General features: G+C 44.8%; 1 protein-coding gene across 4 annotated transcripts in view; it reads left to right on the forward strand.

Moving 5' to 3' along the window:
- Window positions 1–22,020, forward strand: part of Syne2 (spectrin repeat containing nuclear envelope protein 2) — a 273,416-nt gene that overhangs the window by 189,019 nt on the left and 62,377 nt on the right. For all 4 annotated transcript variants that reach the window (XM_059279392.1, XM_059279389.1, XM_059279391.1 and 1 more), the window contains 11 exons: window positions 1,543–1,662; window positions 1,812–2,012; window positions 3,033–3,206; window positions 4,600–4,731; window positions 8,611–8,807; window positions 9,860–9,992; window positions 11,158–11,340; window positions 11,750–11,896; window positions 13,591–13,767; window positions 16,734–16,889; window positions 21,070–21,222. In XM_059279392.1, coding sequence (XP_059135375.1) covers window positions 1,543–1,662; window positions 1,812–2,012; window positions 3,033–3,206; window positions 4,600–4,731; window positions 8,611–8,807; window positions 9,860–9,992; window positions 11,158–11,340; window positions 11,750–11,896; window positions 13,591–13,767; window positions 16,734–16,889; window positions 21,070–21,222 — 1,773 coding nt within the window. The remainder of the gene's footprint in view (window positions 1–1,542; window positions 1,663–1,811; window positions 2,013–3,032; window positions 3,207–4,599; window positions 4,732–8,610; window positions 8,808–9,859; window positions 9,993–11,157; window positions 11,341–11,749; window positions 11,897–13,590; window positions 13,768–16,733; window positions 16,890–21,069; window positions 21,223–22,020) is intronic.

Raw genomic sequence — 22,020 nt, forward strand, 5'->3', positions numbered from 1 at the left:
TCCATCAAAATAGTTCAAATGAACCTGACCTCAGACCAGAGAGTCTTGGTCATCAGCTGCTTGTCCAAAGCACACCCCTTGGCAAGTGTCAGTGAACTTTAAGTGGTCATTCAGATGAGAGCAATTAATGTTGACCTTCAAACACGTGGCTCATGTAGTACTTCCTGAAGCATAATCTTTTAAAGCAATAGAGTTCATTTCCACTTGTCAATGGACAGAAGTTGAGTGTGTCCACCATTGTCAAAGGTGTTGGTAAATGAGGCCCTTACCTCTTCCACTGAAACCCTAATTACTCCAGCTTCGAGGGACCAGTTGACTTATATGAAGGTTTTAAGCATAAGTATTCTTCCACTCAGCAACAGTTTCCCTTCATTTATTGAGCTAATATTGAGAACCTATTATGTTCCATTACATCTCTAAGATGTGGATTTATGTTCTCCCTGAAGAGGTAAAATATGAGGCTGCGGATGTGGCTCGGTTGGTAGAATACTTTGGCTATCACGCATGAAGCCCAAGATTTGATCCCCAGTACTGAATAAACCAAACTCGATGATTACCTGTAACTCCATCAGTGGGGAGGTGGAAACAGGAGGCCCAGAAGTTCAAGGTCATCCTCAGCTATATAGAGAGTTTAAAGCCAGCCTAGGCTTCTTGAGACCAGACAGACAGACAGACTGAAAGAATACTTGCATAAAGATAGATCTAGCAGAACTGTTTTAGGATAGACCTAGCAGCAATGCTTGCTATAAAGGCTGTACATCGCTAAAGCCCATTAAACAATTGCCTGTGACTAAAGCAGTGTGCACTCTTAGGATGGAATGGCATACCATGTCCCTGTTAAAAAGGAGCCAGAGAGCTGGGGGTATAGCTCGTGGTAGAACACTTGCCAAGCACACAAGGACTCCTGGATTTAATCTCCAGCAGCATGGAAATGGATGATTGGATGGTGTTCTGTTCTTTTAGTTTTCATTTTGGATTTTTGGAAGGGTTTCACTCTTCTACCTGGCTGGCCTTATATTCAGCAAAGTCTCTGCCACCATGCCCTGCTATTATTATTATATTATTGAGACAGAGTCTCAGTATGTAGCCCTTGCTGGTCTGGAACTTACTGTTTAGTCCAGGCTAGCCTTGACTTCCTAGAGATCCACCTGCCTCAGCCTCCCAAATGCTGGGGTTAAAGGTGTGCACTGCCACCCCTGGCCCAAGCTAATTAATTTTTTGAAAGGCAATCATGTAGTGGTTTGAAGAGGTGCTGGAGAGCTGATAAGTGCCCCAAACACTGAGGTGCAGAAACCATGAATCCCCTGGTATACACATAGGCCTCGCTTGGTATGTGCCTAGAATGTGTTGGGAACGAATTCAACTCTTGCACTTCTACGGAGGTTGTCTAGGAGACCCGCATGTTGGCGGGAGGGATTTTCCAACAGGACTTTCACTTTTCCCCTTAGTTTGTTCCTGGGCTCCCGTGGCACTCCCGTGTTTGATTCTGTGTGCTTCCTGACTTGTGAAGGGTTCTTCTCTCTTGTCTGGTTTCTCACTCAGAAAGCAGATGTGCTCACAGCAGAGCTGCAGAACGCGGAGAGGCAAGTCGCCAAACTAAGAAACGAAGGGGAGAGGCTTCGCTTCCCTCATGCCTTACTCCAGGATGTTTACAAGTTGGAGGTGTGTGTGGCCAGAAAGCATTCATTCTGCACCGTGGGCGTAAGGGACAGGGCTTGGGTCTTCCAGCGAGAGTTTAAATGTATTCTTGGATTTATTTTCCCAGCCCTTGAAATGCCTGTGCACATCTGCTCTCTTGCTCTCTATTTCAGGATGTTCTTGACAGTATGTGGGGAATCCTGAGAGCCAAATACTTAGAACTCAGCAGCCCGTTCCTCTCTGAGAGCCAGCAGGATGCCTTGCTTCAAGGCATGGAGGAGCTAGTCAGTATTGGAAAAGAAAAGCTTGCAACTGGCCCTTTGCAACATGCCAAGAGTAAAGTTGCTTTGCAGGCTCAATTGCAAGATCACAAGGTGAGAACCTCTGTCGTGACCCTGACCTCCAGCTGTTCCCGGGTGTGAAGAGAAATAATTATCCATTGCCCTCTTTGATGAAGCGCATAACATTCTGCTTACAAGCTCCTTTGGAATCTTCTCACCTATGTGGAGCTTCTCACTGATTGAGAAGGCAGACATTTTACCAACAAGTCTTTAAGCAAATCTACAGTTAAAAGTATATTCATCCCCTGAGGGTGTCTAATAGGAGAAACTGACTTAGGCCGGTTAGGAAAGGCCTTCCTGAGAACTGGAATCAAAAGGAAGGTGATAATCTAATGCTTTAATTAGTCCTCATTTTCCATTCATCTCGTTATATAAAATTCTCTTGATCAGCCTAGCATGTTTGTGTACACTTTTAATCCCAGCATTCAGGAGGTAGAGGCAGGAAAATCTCTGTGCATTTAAAGCCAGCCTGGCCTACATAGCGATTCCAAAAGGACTACATTGTAAGACCCTGTCTTAAAACACAAGCAGACACACACACACACACACACACACACACACACACACACACACACACACAGCGAATGAGAGACAGACAGACAGACAGACAGAGATCAAGCATAGTCCCTGTTTAGCCAAGATCTTTGGTAAGTAGACCTTAATCTAAGAAAATTTACAAGGTAAATACTGCACAAGGGTCAGGAAAAGATTCTTTATATGACCTCCTGAGATTAGGGATTAAAAAAAAAAAAATTAAGCCAAGCTTGGTGGCACAGGCCTGTAACACCATCTGCTCTGAGAAACTGAGACAGGAGACGCACAAGTCCAAGGCCTGCCTAAAAAGCTTAGCAAGACCCTGCCTAAAAATGAAAACTAAAAGAGGACTCGGGGTACGTCTTCGTCATAGTGCTTCTGCTTAGCATGACTGAGGCCTTGGGCTCACCCCAAGGAGGGAGGCTGGCCAAAGGAACCGGGGTAAAAAGTTAAAATAACTTGGCTTTTGTAGTTTTCCCAATTCAACAATAAATATTGGAAACCTTTTCTCTATTTCAGGGATTTTTTCAGAAGCTTGTTGCTGACATGTTGTTGATTCAAACCTATTCGGCAAAAATGTTCCCGCCTTCGTTACAAAAGGGAGAGAGATTTGGGGCCCAACAAGTGGCAGATGTGAGAGCCGTGGAGGAAGCGGCCTGCCTGCGAGGCTCGCAGCTTCAGAGCGTGCTGCAGGTATGTATATATAATATATATGCATCACGTGACCTCTGTGCTGGTCTTCCCAGGCTCCACCCCCTGCAGGCATGGGGCATCAAAGCCTTAGTTGAGTGGGGATGTGACAGTGAAGGAGGTGGTCGCCCAGGTCTAGCTGTGACTCCTCCCCACTTCACAGAAGGTCGGCTGGGACTCGTCGTATATAATGATGGACTCTTTCCAGCCTGTAGGTTTGTCTGTGAACGGGTAGCATTGAAGGCATGTGACAGCCATGGATGAGATGGTTTGGATGGAATAGTTCATGGGTCATAGTCTAGGCTCCTTCAAGAGCTATTGGGCACACGTGTCCTGTTGGAAAAATGCATCCATGCTAATTCTGCCTCAGTTCAAAGAAAAAATCAACCATGTATAGAATCCTTTTCAGCTTGAAGCTCTTCCCTTAACTTACTAAACCATTTACAACAGATGTTAGCCCATACAGGAAAAATGTAAAAGGAAACATTCAACTTTATAACATTATAAATACAGCATTAATTTCCTGGTGACAATATTTATTTTCTAGTTCTGTTGTCCAATTGATTTTAAAGTAATGGTAATTTTAAAAGTTTTCATGGACCCTCTATATGACAAGTGGCCGCTATTTGAATCAAAAGGAGAATTTCTAAGGTTATTTTTCTAAGAGACAACGTTTAATGTCAATCACTCAGTTCTTTAGTCAGCGGGCCACCGTGGAAATATGGGGAGACAGGACAATACATTCTGAGCACCTCTGGGTTAGGCCAAGGCAACGCTAAGGGTGAAGGGATAGTCACGAGGGTGGAGGAGGCAAGCGCCCGCCCCTGCTGCCACCGCCCAGGAGCTCAGGTAGCTCTGTAGAACAATGCTCACTAGATTTGGGGATTGCACCTGAGAGGCAAGAACAACCTGATGGGGGCTTCCGCTGCTAACAAGCTTTTCAAAATGAGCACTTGGCCTTTCCCAGGAAGAGCAAGGCTCCCTTACATTGATAGGCCTTGACAGCGGTGCTCAGGCTAGATGGTACCTCCGATGGCTGTGTTTTTCTCTTTATCCCATTACCTGGTTTTACAATGCTAGCATAAAGCTCTAATGCCAGGCAGGAGGTGTACCACAGTGGTTCAACCCTTCCCCACATATGGGACCCTGGATTTGATCCCCAACACCGCAAGCAAACAGATACATATTCATACCAGCGGGATTAAAAAAAAATTTTTTTTTTCAAAAAACAGTGGGATTGTGTCCCAATATTGGCAGAGTTCCTGACACCATGCACCTCTCAGGTGCACCTGGAGTCTATGTGGGGTCCGTGTTCCCGTGTCTTCTGGCCTCAGTGTTTATTTTTGGCTTTATGGTTGTCACTCCCTGGAACTGATTCCTGGTGTCTATTGTCTAGAAATGGGACGCGTTTGATGACAGCTACGCATCTCTTGAGAAGGACCTGGAAGTTCTTATCTCTTCTTTGCCCTCCGTGAGTTTGGTGGAGGAGACGGAAGAAAGACTGCTGGAAAGGATTTCATTTTACCAGGTAGCGTGCGTCTTAGTTTATGACAGGCCCGGTCCATGGTGCTTTGTGTGCCGTGCCCACAAAGCTTTTGGGTTTTGATGCTGAATGGTTGACTTGAAACTCAGCGTGATTTATCACACTGATAGATGTATCCAGGAGGATGTGGAATCTTCAGCATAAGCATAGGTCTGGATTGGGGTTAAGATTTTGGCTTGAATCCTGGCTCTATCCTTTATCTATGTGTGACCTTGTCTATAAATCCTAGCTTCTTTTTATTATTATTATTAGTCTTTGAAAATTTTATAGGTGTGCACAATTCATCTTAATAATTTCCACTTCCCATTCTCTCCTTCCAACTCTCCCCAACTCCTAATATATTTCACTTCCAACTTCTTTGATTTCTTTTTTAAATAACTCAGAGACCAGTTAGTCCATGTAGTTATGGGGTCATCTTGCCAGTGAACAATACCCTAAGTAGCAACCCTCCTTCCCCATCAGCCACTAACTGTCCAATAGCTCCATGGTCAGGGGAAGGACCTTGGAAATCCCTCCCAGCTCCATGCTGAAAAAAATACTTTAGGGTTGTTTTTTGGGGGGGCGGGGGTTGTTTTTGATTGTGTGTGTGTGTGTGTGTGTGTGTGTGTGTGTGTGTGTGTGTGTGTTGGCATGGGAGTGCAGTGCCTGTGGGTTCCAAAAGAGGGCATCCTATCTCCTGGATCTGAATTTACAGGCAGTTGTGATCTCTCCCACATGGGTGCTGGGAACTGAGCTCTGATACTCTGTAAAAGCCATACCCACTCTTAAGCACTCTCCAACTCCATGCTCTCATTTTTCACTGGCTGGATCTTGTGCAGGTTTTATGCACAACAGTGGCTCTGGGTTCATGGGTGCAGCAGTCAGGGTGTGCCAGGGGACAGCATTTCACTTGTCCTCATCTTCCATTCCTTTATATTCTTCCTGCCTCCTCCACGGTATTCTCTGAGCCTTGGAACGAGAGGGGGTAGAAATGTCCCGTCAATGGCTGAGCCCTCGCAGACACTTAGTCTTTATTTATTCGTATAGAAATAAGATGAGAATAGAAATAATTTTGTAAATCTGAGCTTCAAAACACATACTTAGAGTGTAGTTCTGATTGGACAGAGCCCACACACCTAGAGGAAGACAGTTTAAAAATCAAACCACAGGATCAAGAGACAATCTAGCTTGTCTATAAACCTAGCACTCAGGAGGCTGAGGCAGGAGGATCTCTAAGCTTGATCTCAGCTTTGACTACAGAGTGCATGCTTGCCTCAAAAATCAAAACAACAAAAAAGGGAATGATCTCATGCCAGCCAATGTCACGTGTCCTGATTATTCCTCTAAAATGTGAGCAGTATTCTAGTAAATTTGAAATCTTTTGCTTTTGTGTGTGTATGTGATATATGCATGTGTGTACACAAGTGAGTACACCCATATGTGCCCATGTGGAAGGTCCGCTTCCTCTATTGTTTCCCATACCTTTTTTTGAGACAGGGTCTCACTATGTAGCCTTGGCTGGCCTAGAACTTACTATATAAACCCAGCTGGCTTCACACTCAGAGATCCACCTCCGCCTTTGCCTCCTGAATTCTGGGATTAAAGGTGTGCGTGACTTGGGACTAGAGAGATGGCCCGGAAGTTAAAAAGCAAGCAGCGGACCCAGGTTAGATTCCCAGCTCACAACCATCTGTATCTCAAGTTCCAGGAAATTTGATGTCCTCTTCTGGCCTCTTTGGGCACCAGTTATATACATGATGCACAGACAGACAGACAGAAAGATAAAACATTCATTATATATAAAGTAAAAGTTTTCATTAAAAAGTGTGTGTACCACCATGCCTGACAAACCCTTGTCTTCTGACCTGGAGCTGGCCATTTCAGCAGGGCTGGCTGACCAGTGAGCCTCAGGCATCTTTTTCTCCACCGCCCCACTGCTAGGGTTACGGGTGCATTGTCCCACACCTACTTTTACTTGGGTGCTGAGGATCCGAACTCAGGTCCTCATGGGTGCAGGACAAGTGAGTTTCCTTCCCATCCATGAAAGCTTTTTTTTTTTTTTTCTTTTTTTTCAAAGAAACAGTTGTTCTAAGCCTTCTGGACGAATTCTTCATACTAAAGCGTACAAATCCCTCAAAGCCCACCTCACTGTAGACTTCTTTGGGCCACTCATAGTCCCTTGGAGTCACAGAGGTTTGGGTGTCCAGCCAATGTGGTCCCCTTGGTTGGTGGAGTCTGGGCAGGCGACAGTTGTGCAGCCTCAGAACTGGGACAATCATCTTCAGAAGCTGCTTGAAGCCAGAAAGCGCCCTCTGATCAGCATGTAGTCTCTTTTCTCTCTAGCATGAAGACATCGAAACCCTCAGAGGGGACTAGGGATGTAGCTCAGTTGGTTGAGTACATTGCCTGCCGTTCATGAACCCCGCCCAGGGTTTGAAGTCTAGTGCCGCATACACTGGGCATGCTGAGTAATCCTAGCTCTTGGGAGGTAGAAACAGGGATCATTACGTTCAAGGCCAACCTAATAAAGGAGAGCCCTTAGCACCCTTCTCTGAAGGAACAGGTGCTCTATATTAACTAATGTACACTTATATGTGGTATGTATATACATACACATTTAAAAAACAGCAACAAAGAGCTTCTCAGAGGTGCATGTCAAAGAAACTAATACTTAAGGCTTAGAAAATGGCAACTCATTTCGAAATTGATTTTGGACATTTTATCCTTGCCTATAGGTTCAGCCAGGGAAGGGATAGAATTGTAGGTGGGTGGTTGAGAAGAAGTACAGAGAAAATGGTGACTTTTCAAGAAAGCTTAGTTAGAAAATAGCCAAAGTTATGTTTTGGTAATAACTTACCTGGTGGCTGTTTAATCTTTAAAAGTAAGTGGCATTAGTTGAACCAAGCTGTGGAGGTAATTGCTCTTAGACAGGGCTCTCTTCAGGGGGTCCCTGTGTTTGCAGTTTTGAAGGATTTTATTCTATGTGCGTGTGAAGTTGGATTGCTAAGGTGCTGTTTTAATTCATTCGAACATTCTTTTCTCCCTCTTGGTCCTCATACTGAGAAGCGTCTACAGATGAGTAGCTGGTCCGCGTGTGTTGTGGATAATAGATGATTAGCTTCACATTTATCCCCTCCTGTCTAGGTTTCGGTCTGTGAGACTCAGCAGCTGGGAGTATGGACTGGTATAGGAGGAACTGCAAAGACAGTCCCTTCTTATGAGGGCCATGTACACGAGGGTCTAGACCCTTCATTGCTACATCTCCTGGTAGTCACAGAGGCCCTGGAAATCCTCATTTCTATACTTTATGCAAATTATGGCTAAAATTTCCTGATTTTCAAAATAATTGTCGTACCACCTGGAGAGTCGGCTCAATGTTTAAGAGAGCTGGTTGCTTATGTCCTGGGTTCGATTCCCAGCACCCATACGGCAGCTCACAACCAGCTGTAACTGTAGTTCCAAGGGATCCAGTGCCACCTTCTGGTGCCAGGCATGTGCATGTGGCACAGATATATATTCAGGCAAAGCACCCATACACATAATAATAGTAATAATAATAAAGAATTAAATAAGAAAAGATAATCTGCATGTGGAGCCCAGCCTGTCTGAAACCTGGCATGGTAGGTCATGCCAATGGCCCCACTACTGAGGAGGCTGAGCCAGAAGGATCTCTTAGTCCAGGTGTTCGGAGCCAGCCTGTAATCTCGGTATTCGGGAGGCTGAGGCAGGAGTCTTACAAGTTTGGGCTACGTGGTGAATTTTCAGGTTTTCTCGGACTGTATAATGAGACCCTGTCTTACTAAAAAGAAAAAGAGAGCGAGAGACTAAATCGGCAGATTTTACTTAAAATAATTCACTCTGTGACTTTTTTTTTTTTTTTTTTAGCAAATAAAAAGAAACATTGACGGAAAGCACGCGAGGCTTTGCCAAACCCTGAATGAAGGCAAACAGCTGGCGGCAGCTGTGAGCTGTCCTGAGCTAGAGGGCCAGATCACGAAGCTAGAAGAGCAGTGGCTGTCTCTCAACAAGAGGATTGACCACGAGCTGCACAGACTGCAAACGCTTCTTAAGCATCTCCTCAGGTATGCTGCCTTGGAGGTGGTTCGGCCTCGCATTCGGCTGCGGAGAAAAACCCCAGGAAGACTCGGCAGTCAGCTCGAGGTTGTATGTGGCCCCCCACACTGTACCGTGTTTTCTCGGATTACACTAACCTCTGAGCTTGGTTCACTGGACTCAGGATAACAAGTCAGCAGTGTCCTGGGGCATTTGCACATTTCTACAAGCATAAGGAACTGGATCGATGCAGTTCCTAGGATACTTCCATGCTTGGATGTTACAATCTTCTTACCAACTTCCAAAGATTTAAAAAGTTGAAAAGCACCAGGGTGTCAGTGGTGCAGGCCTTTAATCCCAGCACTTGGGAGGCAGAGGCAGACGGATCTCCCAAGTTTGAGGCCAGCCTGGTCTACAGAGTGGGTTCCAGGACAGCCAGGGCTACAGAGAGAAGCCCTGTCTTGAAAAACAAAACAAACAAACAAAAAGTTTTAAGTTCACAGAGAGTCTTTTGACTTCTTCAGAGGATGTGCTGTGTTCGCTTGGAATTATCTTGAACCATCAGAGGATGATGGAGAAAATAGAGAACCTTAGGCCTCAGTCTCATCCCTGCCTCTCACAGGCTGTCTGAGCTGAACAAGTTGAAAAGCTGTAAGGAAGATGGTGTTCTCTTCGGCTGTTCCCATCCTCCATAACACGATGGCATGCAGCCAGTGGTAGTGTGCTGTTGAGCACCATCTCCAAATGGTAGTTTTGTTTCCATTGTGAACATGTAACTGAAGAACACTGATGACCAGGCTGATCTCTGTCATGGTTGATGGGTAGACTTTAGTCTAGCTATAATAAGAATGTTGTAAAATGCCTCTTCTTCTTGATTATCTCTAGTGGAGAGAGTTCTAGAAAACAGTAAGACCATTGAGCTTGGGGCATGGTATAAAACATGATAGAATACTTATAAATGCCATGAATTTCTGAATAACAGTGTTGATCAGGGAAATAAACAATAAAATAAGAATATGCACAGGTGTGTGTTGTCCTCAGAGTGAGGTTCTAATTTCCATTCTTGCTTTGCTTCCATTAGTTACAGCAGAGATTCAGCCGAGCTCACCAGGTGGTTGGAATCGTCTCAGCAAACGTTGAATTACTGGAAAGAACAATCCCTCAATGTTTCTCAGGACCTGGATACCATCAGAAGCAACATAGACAGATTTTTTGTAAGTTGCTCATACTACTGGTCAAAAATAAGTATCAAGAAAAAAGTATCAGGATCGCTGTAATGATCTCTGTTCCCATGTGTGGGTAAGGGGTAAAGCATGGGCAAGATGTGTTCTTGGAGCATTCTGCTTATACTGTTAACAGAGTCTTCAGTATATATGTGAATGTAAAGCTGGATCAATCAGGCATGGAATATTTTATTAATAATATTAAAAGAAATTGCCAATCCTCAAACTACCTTCTTCTAGGATAATTATAGTTCATGGAGTTAACAGATGTGTGATTTTAAGTCCTTGTGAGAATTCTCTGTTCAAGTTTTGGTTTTATTATTTTGATCGGGGAAAAATGTTTTCTTTCATAAAAAAATGAACTTACTGGTCATAGATGTAGCTCAGTAATGGAACAATCGCCTAAAAAGTGTTCAGGCACTGAGGTTCAACCCCTTAGCATGGAAAATTAGGCACAGGATCTGTAATACTTTGTTAGGTACATATGAAATATTTTCCCTTGACCTTTACTCTCTTTCATTTTATAGCTATGGCTACTCACTTTGACATTAAAATATAGATTTTTTTCAATGCACTTGAAAGAACCTACCTATACATAGGAAAGACTTCAAATATTTTATTTGAAAATTTATTTCAAGTAATTCATTTAATATGGACTGTGTAGTGGGTTCCACAGTTTCTTGCAAAATTGGCCATTGAATATGGCTTATCTAACTTTATGTGTATGAGTGTTTTGCCTGCATGAAGGCATCAAATCCCCCCTGGAACTGGAATTACAGATGGTTGTTAGCTACCAGGTGGGTACTAGGAACTGAACCTGGGTCTTCTGTAAAAGTAACCAGTGCTTTTAATCACTGGTTATCTCTCCAGGCTGAACTTACCTATTTTTAAAAACATGAATCCTCTAGGTTAAAAGGAGCTAGAGGTTCCATATGCCTTGTTCTCCAGTGTAGATGGAGTGGTGCCCAACACTCTGTAGGTGAAATGTGTGTGTGCATGCGTGTGTGTGTGTGTGTGTGTGTGTGTGTGTGTGTGTGTGTGTGTGTGTGTGTAGACATGTAGACATGTTTACTATCCTTAGTTTTGTAGTCCAGACAGTTATTCTGACTGTACTTGAGTTTTGAACATATCTGATCTTGGAAACTGTTTCCTCTAGGAATTTTCCAAGGAAGTTGATGAGAAGTCCTCCCTGAAGTCTGCGGTAATGAGCACTGGGAACCAGCTTCTCCACCTGAAAGAGGCAGACACAGCCACACTGAGAGCCTCTCTAGCCCAGTTCGAGCAGAAGTGGACAGTGCTCATAACTCAGCTTCCAGACATTCAAGAGAAACTCCACCAGGTAAGCGTTTAAAGCATTTAAATTAGCGTGCACTTGGTAGCTCACAACTCTTTTCAAATTATCTTTCTAACTCAATAATTTTCTTTGACACTACCTAGCCCCCCACACACATACACCGCTGAATACAGGTCTTAATTACTAGACTCTCCTCCAGTGAGATCTTTCTTAAGAGAGAAATCAAGCTTAATTACTTTATTTCTTGGTTGTCTCTGTGCCTCTGAGTTGGCTTATCTGGAGGTCTTTATCATTGTTTGGGGGGTCACTTATTTGAAGCTTTAATGCTGGGTTTGTTTTCCTGGCTCACCTGCATAATCATGTAGCAAGACCTCCTATCAAAGCATCCTGAGTGATGCCCTGATTCATCTGGTTAGCGGCAGATAATGAAATGGAAATCATTCTGTCCTTGCAGCTTCAGATGGAGAAATTGCCTTCTCGCCACGCAATCTCCGAGATGATCAGCTGGATGAATACTGTGGAGCCTCAGGCTGCGGGAGAGGACACAGAGCTCTCACAGCGGTCGGCATCTCAAGTCAAAAGTCTTCTGCAGAAGCTCAAGGTAATTACACAGCAGGGGTGGAAGTCTTCCCACTGGATGCGGAAGCAAGTCACTAAGAGGGGAAAGGTGGAACCAAGAGGCCTGTGAGATATGATCAAGAGAAGGATTGGAAGGGAGGCAGAGAGGGAAGGGATTGGCAATTTTTCTAGAGTGGACAGTCCAAGTCCTTAATGGACTCGGCTGAGCTGGGCCTCCCTGACTTCATCTCCTCCCCCGACGCCATAGCAACACCGAATCCAGTTTGGGCGCCTCATCTGCTTCTGGCACTCTTCCACCCCATGCTGTGTGCACACTGCACTGTCTGGAATGTCACTGCCCACTTGACACCCGCCCTTGGAGCCACCTTTCAAGGCTCAGCCCCCGTATGACTTCAATGGCTCTTCCAGCCCAGGTCTCCCTGCCCGATTAGATGACTATGCCAGACTTGGTGTCTATCACACTCTCTCTCTAGTTCCTATGCTGTTACCACCATATTGCTGCCTCCCTATCTCCCTGCCTTGACTGAGATGCTCACCTGGAAAAAATACCCCAATGTTTGGCCTGCAGTGGTTATTAGTAAATGTCCTTGAGGAAGAAAAAAGTTGATATCCTTTGCACTAGATATGAATTTCGAGTTGATTTCATTACCATGTAACAAGACACAAACATGTATTATGTGCAGGTAGTGTGCTAGGCAGGTAAGTGAGGAGCCTGGGTATGACCTTCAAAGAGCTGGCAGGCTGATGGAGCTAGTGTCTGAAAGGCAGAAGATGATTGGCTTAATGAGCAAGTATGAGTGTCGCAGAAGATTTACTTATTTCATTTTATTTTATTTTTTTTTTGCAAGGCCAGGTCTCACTATGTGGCCCTGGCTGGCCTGGAACTTGCTTATGCAAACCAGGCTGGCCTCAAACTCCTAGAGATCTGTCTGCTTCTGCCTCCGAAGTACTGGGATTAAAGGTGTATACCACCATGTCCGGCCTGAGTTGGGATTTTATCTACCATCACATCCTAACTTGAGTGCCTGGTAGCATCTTCAAAAGGTCTGGATAAGTTACAATTACTAGCACATCCCACTTGGTTCTTCCTGGATGTCTCCATTAGCAGTGCTAGAACTTTCTTGAGTAAAACCCAACATTCGACAGGCTTGATAGATGTATAATTACCCTGGGTGGGTTTAGGGTCATGGTAGGATTTAAAGCCACGGTAGAACAAAAAATAGCCATAAGAGAGGCCTTTGTCACCAAGAGGGAGAACAGCTGCCTAGGTTGGCCAGGTTCCCCGTAGGTGTGACAGACCCTTATCTTCTGTTTTCTATCCTATTGTTCTGTGAGTCCTCAGATAGCTCAGAATCTCACATAACTCAGGCAGCTTCTCACAGGACCCCTTTGGCAGACCAGGGACCTGCTAGCCCTTTACAGACAGCCGCTACCATTATGTGGTACACCCTCAGCGTTTCTAGTGTGTTCGAAGGGAAGTGAGTCATGCTGTGCCTAAGAACGTGTAATGCCCTCCAAGAGTCAAGAGTCTCCTAAGGGATAAAGCAACCACTCTGCCCCGTGGAAACTGGGAAGCGTGGGAGGTACGCCTGACACTGGAATTAATGGCTAGGCACTTAGCGCCCCCTAGAGTCCTGCCATGAGAAAAAATATAGTTTGTGTGATGGTCTTCCGTGCTGACATTGGTGTTTAATTTGGCTTGTCTGTGTGTTTTAGGAGTTCAGAATGGAAATGAACTACAAGCAATGGATCGTTGACTTTGTTAACCAGTCACTGCTTCAGCTGAGCACCTGTGACGTTGAAAGCAAGCGCTATGAAAGGACCGAGTTTGCGGAGCACCTGGGAGAGATGAACCGCCAGTGGCACCGAGTGCTTGGAGCCCTGAATAGAAAGGTGCGTCCTCAGTCACATTTGGGGGCTTGATTTTTTGCCCTCGCAAATTACCCCTTGCTGAGAACTCTTAAAGGCTACTCAAAAAGCTGATTCACAGCCGTAAGCCCGCTAACCATCGCAGTTACAGCCCCTTTGGAGACCCCGCGTTTTAGCATTTTCTGTGGGTGCACACAACAGAGGATGGAAGTAATGGTGACCGATATGTTGAGGTTCCTTTGGGAAACTGAGTTGGGCAAGTGAAAAGAAACATGTCAGGCTACCAAAAGGTCAGAGATTTTGACATTTTCAAATGGAAACATGTTCAAAAGGACAATGCCATTTCATCTTTAAGATGACTGAACAGAAAAAAGAAAAAAAGAAAAAAGAATGCACGTGGCGAGTTTCCACTGAGGGTCTTGAAACGTGAAGAAAACTTATTCATGAAAAAAAGTATTTAATATTGATAATAGCAAATATCCCGTCTCTTTCCTGTATTAAAAAAGCACACAAATATATTTATTTAATTAAGATTCATATTATAATTTTCAGGTATATGAACGGATGGTTCATATACTTGAACAGGATATTTCTCAGTTAGAAATTCTAGTTAAACAGCCAATTCATGCAATGAGCACAGGACCTGGTCCCACTGCCTGGATGCCTCCCAAACAGATCAGGCCAATCGACTGTCTCACCCACTCAGAGGGCCTGATCCAGTTGGTGACCCCTCAGCCATTGGTTCATAGTTCATGTGTTTCCGTTCGTTTGGCTATTTGTCCCTGTGCTTTATCCAACCTTGGTCTCAACAATTCTCGCTCATATAAACCCTCCTCATTCTCGCTAATTGGACTCCCAGAGATCCACCTGGGGCCTAGTCATGGATCTCTGCATCCAGATCCCTCAGTAGTTGGATGAGGTTTCTAGCACGACAATTAGGGTGTTTGGGAGGCATCCAGGCAGTGGGACTGGGTCCTGTGCTCATTGTCTGAGTTGGCTGTTTGAAACCTGGGGCCTATGCAGGGTCCCTTGGCTCGGCATGGGAAGAGGGGTCTGGACCTACCTGGACTGAGTCCACCAGGTTGATCTCAGTCTGTGGGGAAGGCTTTGCCCTGGAGGAGATTGGAATGGGGGGCGGGCTGGGGGGAAGGTGAGGGGGGCGGGAGGGGGGAGAACAAGGGAATCTGTGGCTGATATGTAGAACTGAATTGTATTGCAAAATAAAAATTAAAAAAAAAAAAAAAGAAATTCTAGTTAACTGGGGAGCCTGCATGGGACTGCACTAGGCCCTCTGAATGTGGGTGACAGTTACGTGACTTGGTCTGTTTGTGGGTGCCTTGGCAATGGGACCAGGACTTATCTCCGGTACACGAACTGGTTTTTTAGAGCCCATTCCCTATGGTGCGATGCCTTACTCAGCCATGATACAGGAGGAGGGGCTAGGTCCTGCCCCAACTTGGTATGCCAGCCTGTGTTGACTACCCAAGGGAGGCCTTACCCTCTATGAGGAGGGGATGGGGGTGGGGTAGGGGGAGATGGGGAGGAGCAGGAGAAGAGGAGGGAGGGGAAACAGGGGTTGGTACGTAAAGTGAAAAAAAATCTGAAAAAAAAAAAGAAAGAAATTCTAGTTAAGGCAGGAGGTGGTGGCACATGCCTTTAATCCCAGCACTCAGGAGGCAGAGACAGGCAGATCTCTGTGAGTTTGAGGCCAGCCTGGTCTATAAAGAGAGTTCCAGGACAGCCAGGACTGTTACACAGAGAAGCCCTGTCTCAAAAAACCAAAAAAAAAAAAAAAAATGACCGACAGAAGAGGATTACCTAAGAAAATTATATTACAAATAAGAATCAGAACTAGAAACGGATTTGTCTTATTAAACTGGTGGACTATTTGAGATGTTGGTGGCATATTGAAGTCTATCAAGAAACTGCTGGCAGGGCTAGAAAGATGGCTCAGTGATGAAGAACACTGGCTATTCTCCTAGGAGACCCAGGTTCTGTTCCCAGCATCCGTGTGGTGGCTCATAGCTGCCTATAACTCCACTTCCAGGGGATTTGATGCCTTCTTCTGACCTCTACAGGTACCAGACATGCACATGGTGCATCTATACATGCAGGCTGAACATCCATACACATAAAATAAACCAATAAATCTAAAAAAAAAAATGTTTTTTAAAGAAAGTAATTGTTAGGCAACTCTGGAGAATTAGAAGAAGAAAACTCCCTTTATCTATACCAAGGTTAATGAAGGATAACGATGAAAAATATTGGAGTTTGGAAGAAAAATATTGAAGTTTAGAAGCATAGTTTTATTTGGCAGCACAGTTGGTTATCTCAACAGATTATGTTTTACTAAAAAAAGAGGGAAAAAAAGAAAAAAAAAAAGAGAAGAGTTTAAAAGCTTAATTCTTGATTTACAAATCTTCATCCCAAAATGACCAGTGTGTTTTGTTGTGTAAAATATTAAAACTTTAAGAAGAAACCAAGTTATCTTTTCATTTCCAAAGGATACAGATGCTATAGCAAAAATAAAAAATAACCACACAACGCTATTTACATTTTGTATTAGTTATTCTTCTGTTGCTGTGATTTAAAAAACAAAAACAAAGAAACAAAGAAACAAAAAAAACACCATGACCAAGCGAACGTATAGAAGGAAGAGTTTATTTGGGCTTGTAGTTCCAGAGAGAAGGCAGGCAGGCATGGTGAGCAAAAAACAGAGAGATCCCATTTTTAACAGCAGGCAGGAAGCAGAGAGAACAAGCTGGAAGTAGAGTGAGACTGTATAGTTTCAAAGCCCGCTCCAGCAACATACTTCCTCCAGCAAGACCAGACTGCCCACATCTCCCCAAACAGTTCCGCCAACTGGGGACCAAGTATTTAAATGCCTGAGCCCATGGGGAACATTCCAACTCAAACTGTCACACGTTTTTTAAGAAGAGGGATGAAAGTAAGAAAGTTCCCTTTGTAATATTTTTATCCATCCCGTATAGATCCAACATTTGGAACAACTCCTGGAAAGTATCACTGAGAATGAAAACAAAATACAGACTTTGAACAGCTGGTTGGAGGCCCAGGAAGAGAAGCTGAAAATACTCCAAAAACCTGAAAGTGCCATCTCCATGGAGAAGCTGCTCCTGGACTGCCAGGTGAGGAGGGGCCGCAATCCTGCCCACCCAGTGTCTGGGCTACATCATGCCTACACTTGTCCTGGGGAAGAGGAAAGATGCTGTAGTTTCTGGAGACTCTGCCCTAGTTTCCCTGAGCACTCAGTCATGCGTTGCTTAGTGACCGGGATGCATCTGAGAGAGGTACATGGTTAATGAATGCTGTACCAGACTCTGCTCACACAAACCTAGAGTAGGGTTGCCTACCACACACCTGAGCAGTAAGCGATTGCCACCATGCAGATGGTGCATAACTGTACTTATTTCTCGTATCCATGAGATAAGAACCCATGGGTTTTAAATAATTGTAAAGTGATACTTTTTCAGTAGTAGACAGAAGGCCCTTTCGTGGTCAATGTTGCTTTTATGAGGTTTGAATGTCACTTCTAAGGAAAGTGGAACATTTTGGGGGCAATTTTGGCTTCCAGGCTTTTCCATCTGCGTTTTTTTATTATTATTTTGCCCAGCATCAGCAAGATTACTCAGACCTTTCCATTCTGCTTAGTCTTGCATTCTGCACTTTGCCTGAAGAAGGTAATTTTCAGCCACATGTTGTGTACCGTGTTCTAGGAGGACCACTTGTCCCTTGGGGCCAGTATCAAAGTCACACTCGGGTGTAAGGGTGTTATCCCATTGACCAGGTCACACCGTCCTTGAGACTCTTGACAAGATGTGGATCCATCCTGTTAAGCACGGCCAGGGCTAGTCACGTCCCAGCCGCACATCACTTATCCCCGTGGCTGCTAAGCAAACAAGTACTGCTTCTGCCCTTGCTGTGTGAAAGAATGCCACTAGCCACTGCTGGGGCTGGAAAGTTGGGTCAAAGTCCTGTTCTCTTGAGGCTATTGACAGCTCTGGTCATAAAGTAAAAGCAGCAGCAAGTAGGAAGGTCCTTTCCCATGGCCACTTCCTGTTCCCATCCCCCACTGTCCTCTACCTTAGCATCCACCTGGGGCTCAGCATTCCTCTGCCAGAAGCTGCAAAGAGTCACAAATAGGCCTAACCTAAGCAAGTCTTCCATAGATTTATCTTTAATTATGTGTGTGTGTGTGTGAATGCCTGAGGCGAGCCAGTGTGTTACCCCACCCTGGTGGCTGAGACTCAAACTTGGTTCCTTTGTAAGAGCAGCAGGCACTCTTAACGTCTGAGCCATCTCTCCAGCCTTGGGAATTGGGATATTTTAAAAGGTATTTAACACTGTTTCTCACAGACAAGCAGGAGTAAGCTTCGGGTAAAGCTCTGTAATTAGCAAATCTCTTCATGCCACTTAATTTGTGCAGCAAATCAGGATTTAAAGTGAGATGATTAATGTACCTGGTGAGGTGGGAGCTGGAAGGTCCCAGTGTGGCAAGGGCAGACTTCAGGACCACTGGGCCCAGACTGTGTTATTCCAAGGAGGAAAAACAAGAATGGATGCCTTGTAGGGAAGGGGCTCACGGGATAGTATCGCCAAGCTTATTGTTTACACTATTATTTTTGGTGTGTGTGTGGTGTGTGGTGTGTGTGTGTATGTGTGTGTGTGTGTGTGTGTGTGTGTGTGTGTGTGTGTGTGTGTGTGTGTTGGTATTTCCTTCTAACTCGCTGCTAAATAGTACTTTTTAAAAAGGTGTCCTTGTACTGTAGAGGAAATATGACAAGTTACTGGTAAGTACTACTAGAAATCTCTAGTTCAAATGAACCTCTGTGGATGATAATTAGAAATTGGAAGGAGACAACGATTCAACATTTTCAAACAATTTCAAGGTATCACTTTACAGAGAAAAAACACGAGCTTCTGATTGGTGTTCAAGGACATGTGTGCTGGAGTCTAACTCCAAACGGGTCCGGTGACCTGGGACGGATGTGTGAAGAAACTGTGACCCCCTGTTTCAAATGAGTGGCCCCAGATAGCCTGGGCTGTTTTTATTTATACAGTTTCAATAGTTTGCATGGACAGTTTTACAATCAAATTTGTTTCCTTCTATTTCTAATAACGGTTACAATAATTGCCAGTTTGTTCCTTTACGTCATTCCCCTTCCGTCCCCAACTTTCCCACCGGTAACCATTACCTACTTGATCCATAGCTCTGATGTCAGGAGCATTAGCCATGTTGCAAGCTACAAAGGAAGTTTTCTAACCAGGCACACCCACAGGTAGGGCAGTGTGCCCAGTTGGCGGCATTTTGGGTTACAGCATCGTGCAAAGTGAAAGTGAGTTTTGCCTCTAGTGATGAATGTTTACCTCTAGTCAGATCTCAGGTCTCACAATTAACTCATGAGCCAAGGCTGAATCAATTCATTCTTCATTCTGTACTGCTCTCTCTCCTATGGGGGATATACCAGGTTTTCTCCTATCATCCTGCAAACTACGTAACTTAAAGCTTACTCTCAATGGTTGGCATTGCATATTTCTTGTTCTCATGCCCCCTTCCTCTCGACGTGCTATTAGAAAGGAGGGCACTGTGGGTTTCTGTGACTCTGCTTCATTCCCTGTTCCTAGACTGTTCCCAGTAACTCCTGCTATTATCTATTTATTTGGATTTCTCCTGGACTCTTGTGGTTAAAATCATTCTCTCCAGAACAGTTATGCAGGTTTATAATGTCATGAATTACTGTGACTCTTTCAGGCCAGTCACAAGGTCTGTTGGAAAGGCAACATCCTCTTCTTGAGAATTCTGAATTCATGGTCACACTTGAAACATCAGGTCCTCTGTATATTTTTAACAACATCCCTCTGGCTCACCTAGAGGAGAGTCATGGGGGGTTGGGGGGGGGATGTTTTTCTAATGTAACAGCCATTTCATCCCTAGCTCTAAGAAAGTGAAACTAGAGGCAGCCAGCAATATGATCTGTATAAGGAAAGCAAGGAGAGCGGGTAGCACATATGTTCCTGGGGTCGTGCCCAGAATTATGCAGCCATCTATCCATTGGCCTTGCCAAAAATGGGTCAGATTCTCCAGGGCCTTGCCACAAGGAGAACTTGTTCGTGCTATTCTCAGGCCTTGTCCCCACTTCCCCACCCCCCCCAACAAGAAGTTACATGGCTGTAAGTGTGGCTCCTGGGCAGGAGTGGGGGAGGGGTGAGCAGCGTGGTCCTCAGTGAGTCCCACTGGCAAAGCCGGCTTCTGAGGTTTGTTTTGCTGTGTACTTTCGAAATTAAACCACAAAAAGAGGTAGCTGAGAAGTGCAGCCCCTTGTCAGTGAGAACCCCATGGTGCACTCACACATGGATTGCTGTTGAAGTGAGGGGCCTTCCTGTCGTGTGCTGGGGTAGAAGACGACGTAGATCAGAGTTTCTTGTCATCCCGTGTTCTGGCTGTCCAGGCCCACTCCCAAGCATGAGAATCACGTTTGTGGTTATTGTTGTTGGTTAGTTGGTTGTAAAGGATCTCACTGTATAGACCAGGCTAGCCTCAAACTCATAGCATCCTCCTGCCTTGGCTTTCTTTGTGTATACTGGAGTTAGTTACAGGCATGTGCCATTATCCCCAGCTGCTGCAGGCCTCCTTCAGCTGGTTTACACTGCTGGATCTATGTTCTGTTTCTTTCTTTCTTTTTTTTTTTTTTTTTTTTTTTTTTTTTTAAGAGAGAGAGCTTTATAGGCTTCCGGGAATTTGGCTGTAAAGAACAGAGCCAGTTGAGTTGGCTTTATGAGTGCCTTAATGAACTCAGATACAAAAGACAGGCAAGCCTTTTACATGCTGCTTAATGGTATGAGAGTGCCTTCCAGCTTGTGCTTTCATTGAACTCAAGCTATGAGGCTCGGGGTGCTGAGGAAATGGGGACTTGGGGTCTGATGACTTGGCCACACAGCTAACACAGGCAGATAGTTAACAAAGACTGTCTGTCCTGGATTATGTCCGTACCATGCTGCTAACAACCTCTTCCCTAGACTCTCGTAAATACAGAATTTAAAATTAAGAATACCCTGTGAGACCGGGCATGGTGGTTCATGCCTATAATCCCGGCACTCAGGAGGCTGAGGCAGGAGGACCTTGAACTTGAGGCCAACCTGGGCTACATAACAAAGGCCCTGTCTTCAAAAGTAAACTGTGATTAAAATGCTGTTGCTCTGTTGGCTCTGTATATACTCTCCATTGGCATTTTTTACTTGAAAAGAGTAAACTCCAGGTTATTAATTGTTCTGTAGTATTATACTTTTGTGTATGTGTGTCTTGTCTAGGATATAGAAAATCAGCTTGCCATGAAATCAAAAGCACTGGATGAGTTGAGACAAAGTTCACTGACTTTGGAGGGGGGAGACATGCCCCTGTTAGAAGACATGGCGTCTGGAATTGATGAGCTGTTTCAAAAGAAGAGTCATGTGACCGGCCAGGTACGAGACATCACTCAGTCTGCTGTTTCTCCTCATAGAATCTTTCATTTGTTGTTGTTACCATTCTTTCATTACAGAGATTTACCCCATGTTAAAAAAAAAAAAAAAAAAAAAAACCAAAGAGCTGCTGGGAGACATACTGAAGTGAAAAGAAGTATTTCAAGTCTCATTTTATGCCCTAAATAACTGGAGGCAAAGCCGTAGACCTCGACGGCACCGGCAGGCAGGAAACCCATTTGGCTATCCTTGTTTTGTCTGACGTACTCGGGCAAGCATAAATGTCTCCATCTCTCAGGCCAGCTGAGCATCTGGCAGTGTTTCCAGGTCAGCTCCACGGCAGCAGCAGTAAGGCAAGAGCAATCCAAGCCTGTAGGAGCTGCAGCAGGGAGGGGAGGGGGCGTATCACATAGCCTGGGGAGCTGGGAGCCTGGTTGGCTTAGGGAGAACACCAGCGGCAGGGGAGAAAGAGTGGATGCCCCGGAAGGAGAGCAGGAGAGCGCCGGATGACAAAGCTGAGACTTGCCAAGGACGTTACCTCCCACCCAGGGAGGATGCTCTGACGGCCAGCTAATTATGTGTGTGTGTTCCCTCCAGAATCCTCTCTGGGTATCTATGTCATGTACTAAAATCTGCTTTCCACCATGTGCTCCTAGGGGGACTTGAGAACAAGCTGTGCGATTGAAATCCCTAGGCAACCTGCAGCATCATCCCTTCCCTGGGACTCTGGGAAAATAGGGATGAGCTGGCTCAGCCATTTGTCAATAATGTTTGTTTAAGTTACTCTGCTCACCACCAGGA

Source organism: Peromyscus eremicus, chromosome 14 (genome assembly GCF_949786415.1).
Source record: "Peromyscus eremicus chromosome 14, PerEre_H2_v1, whole genome shotgun sequence".
Classification (NCBI taxonomy): Eukaryota; Metazoa; Chordata; class Mammalia; order Rodentia; family Cricetidae; genus Peromyscus; species Peromyscus eremicus.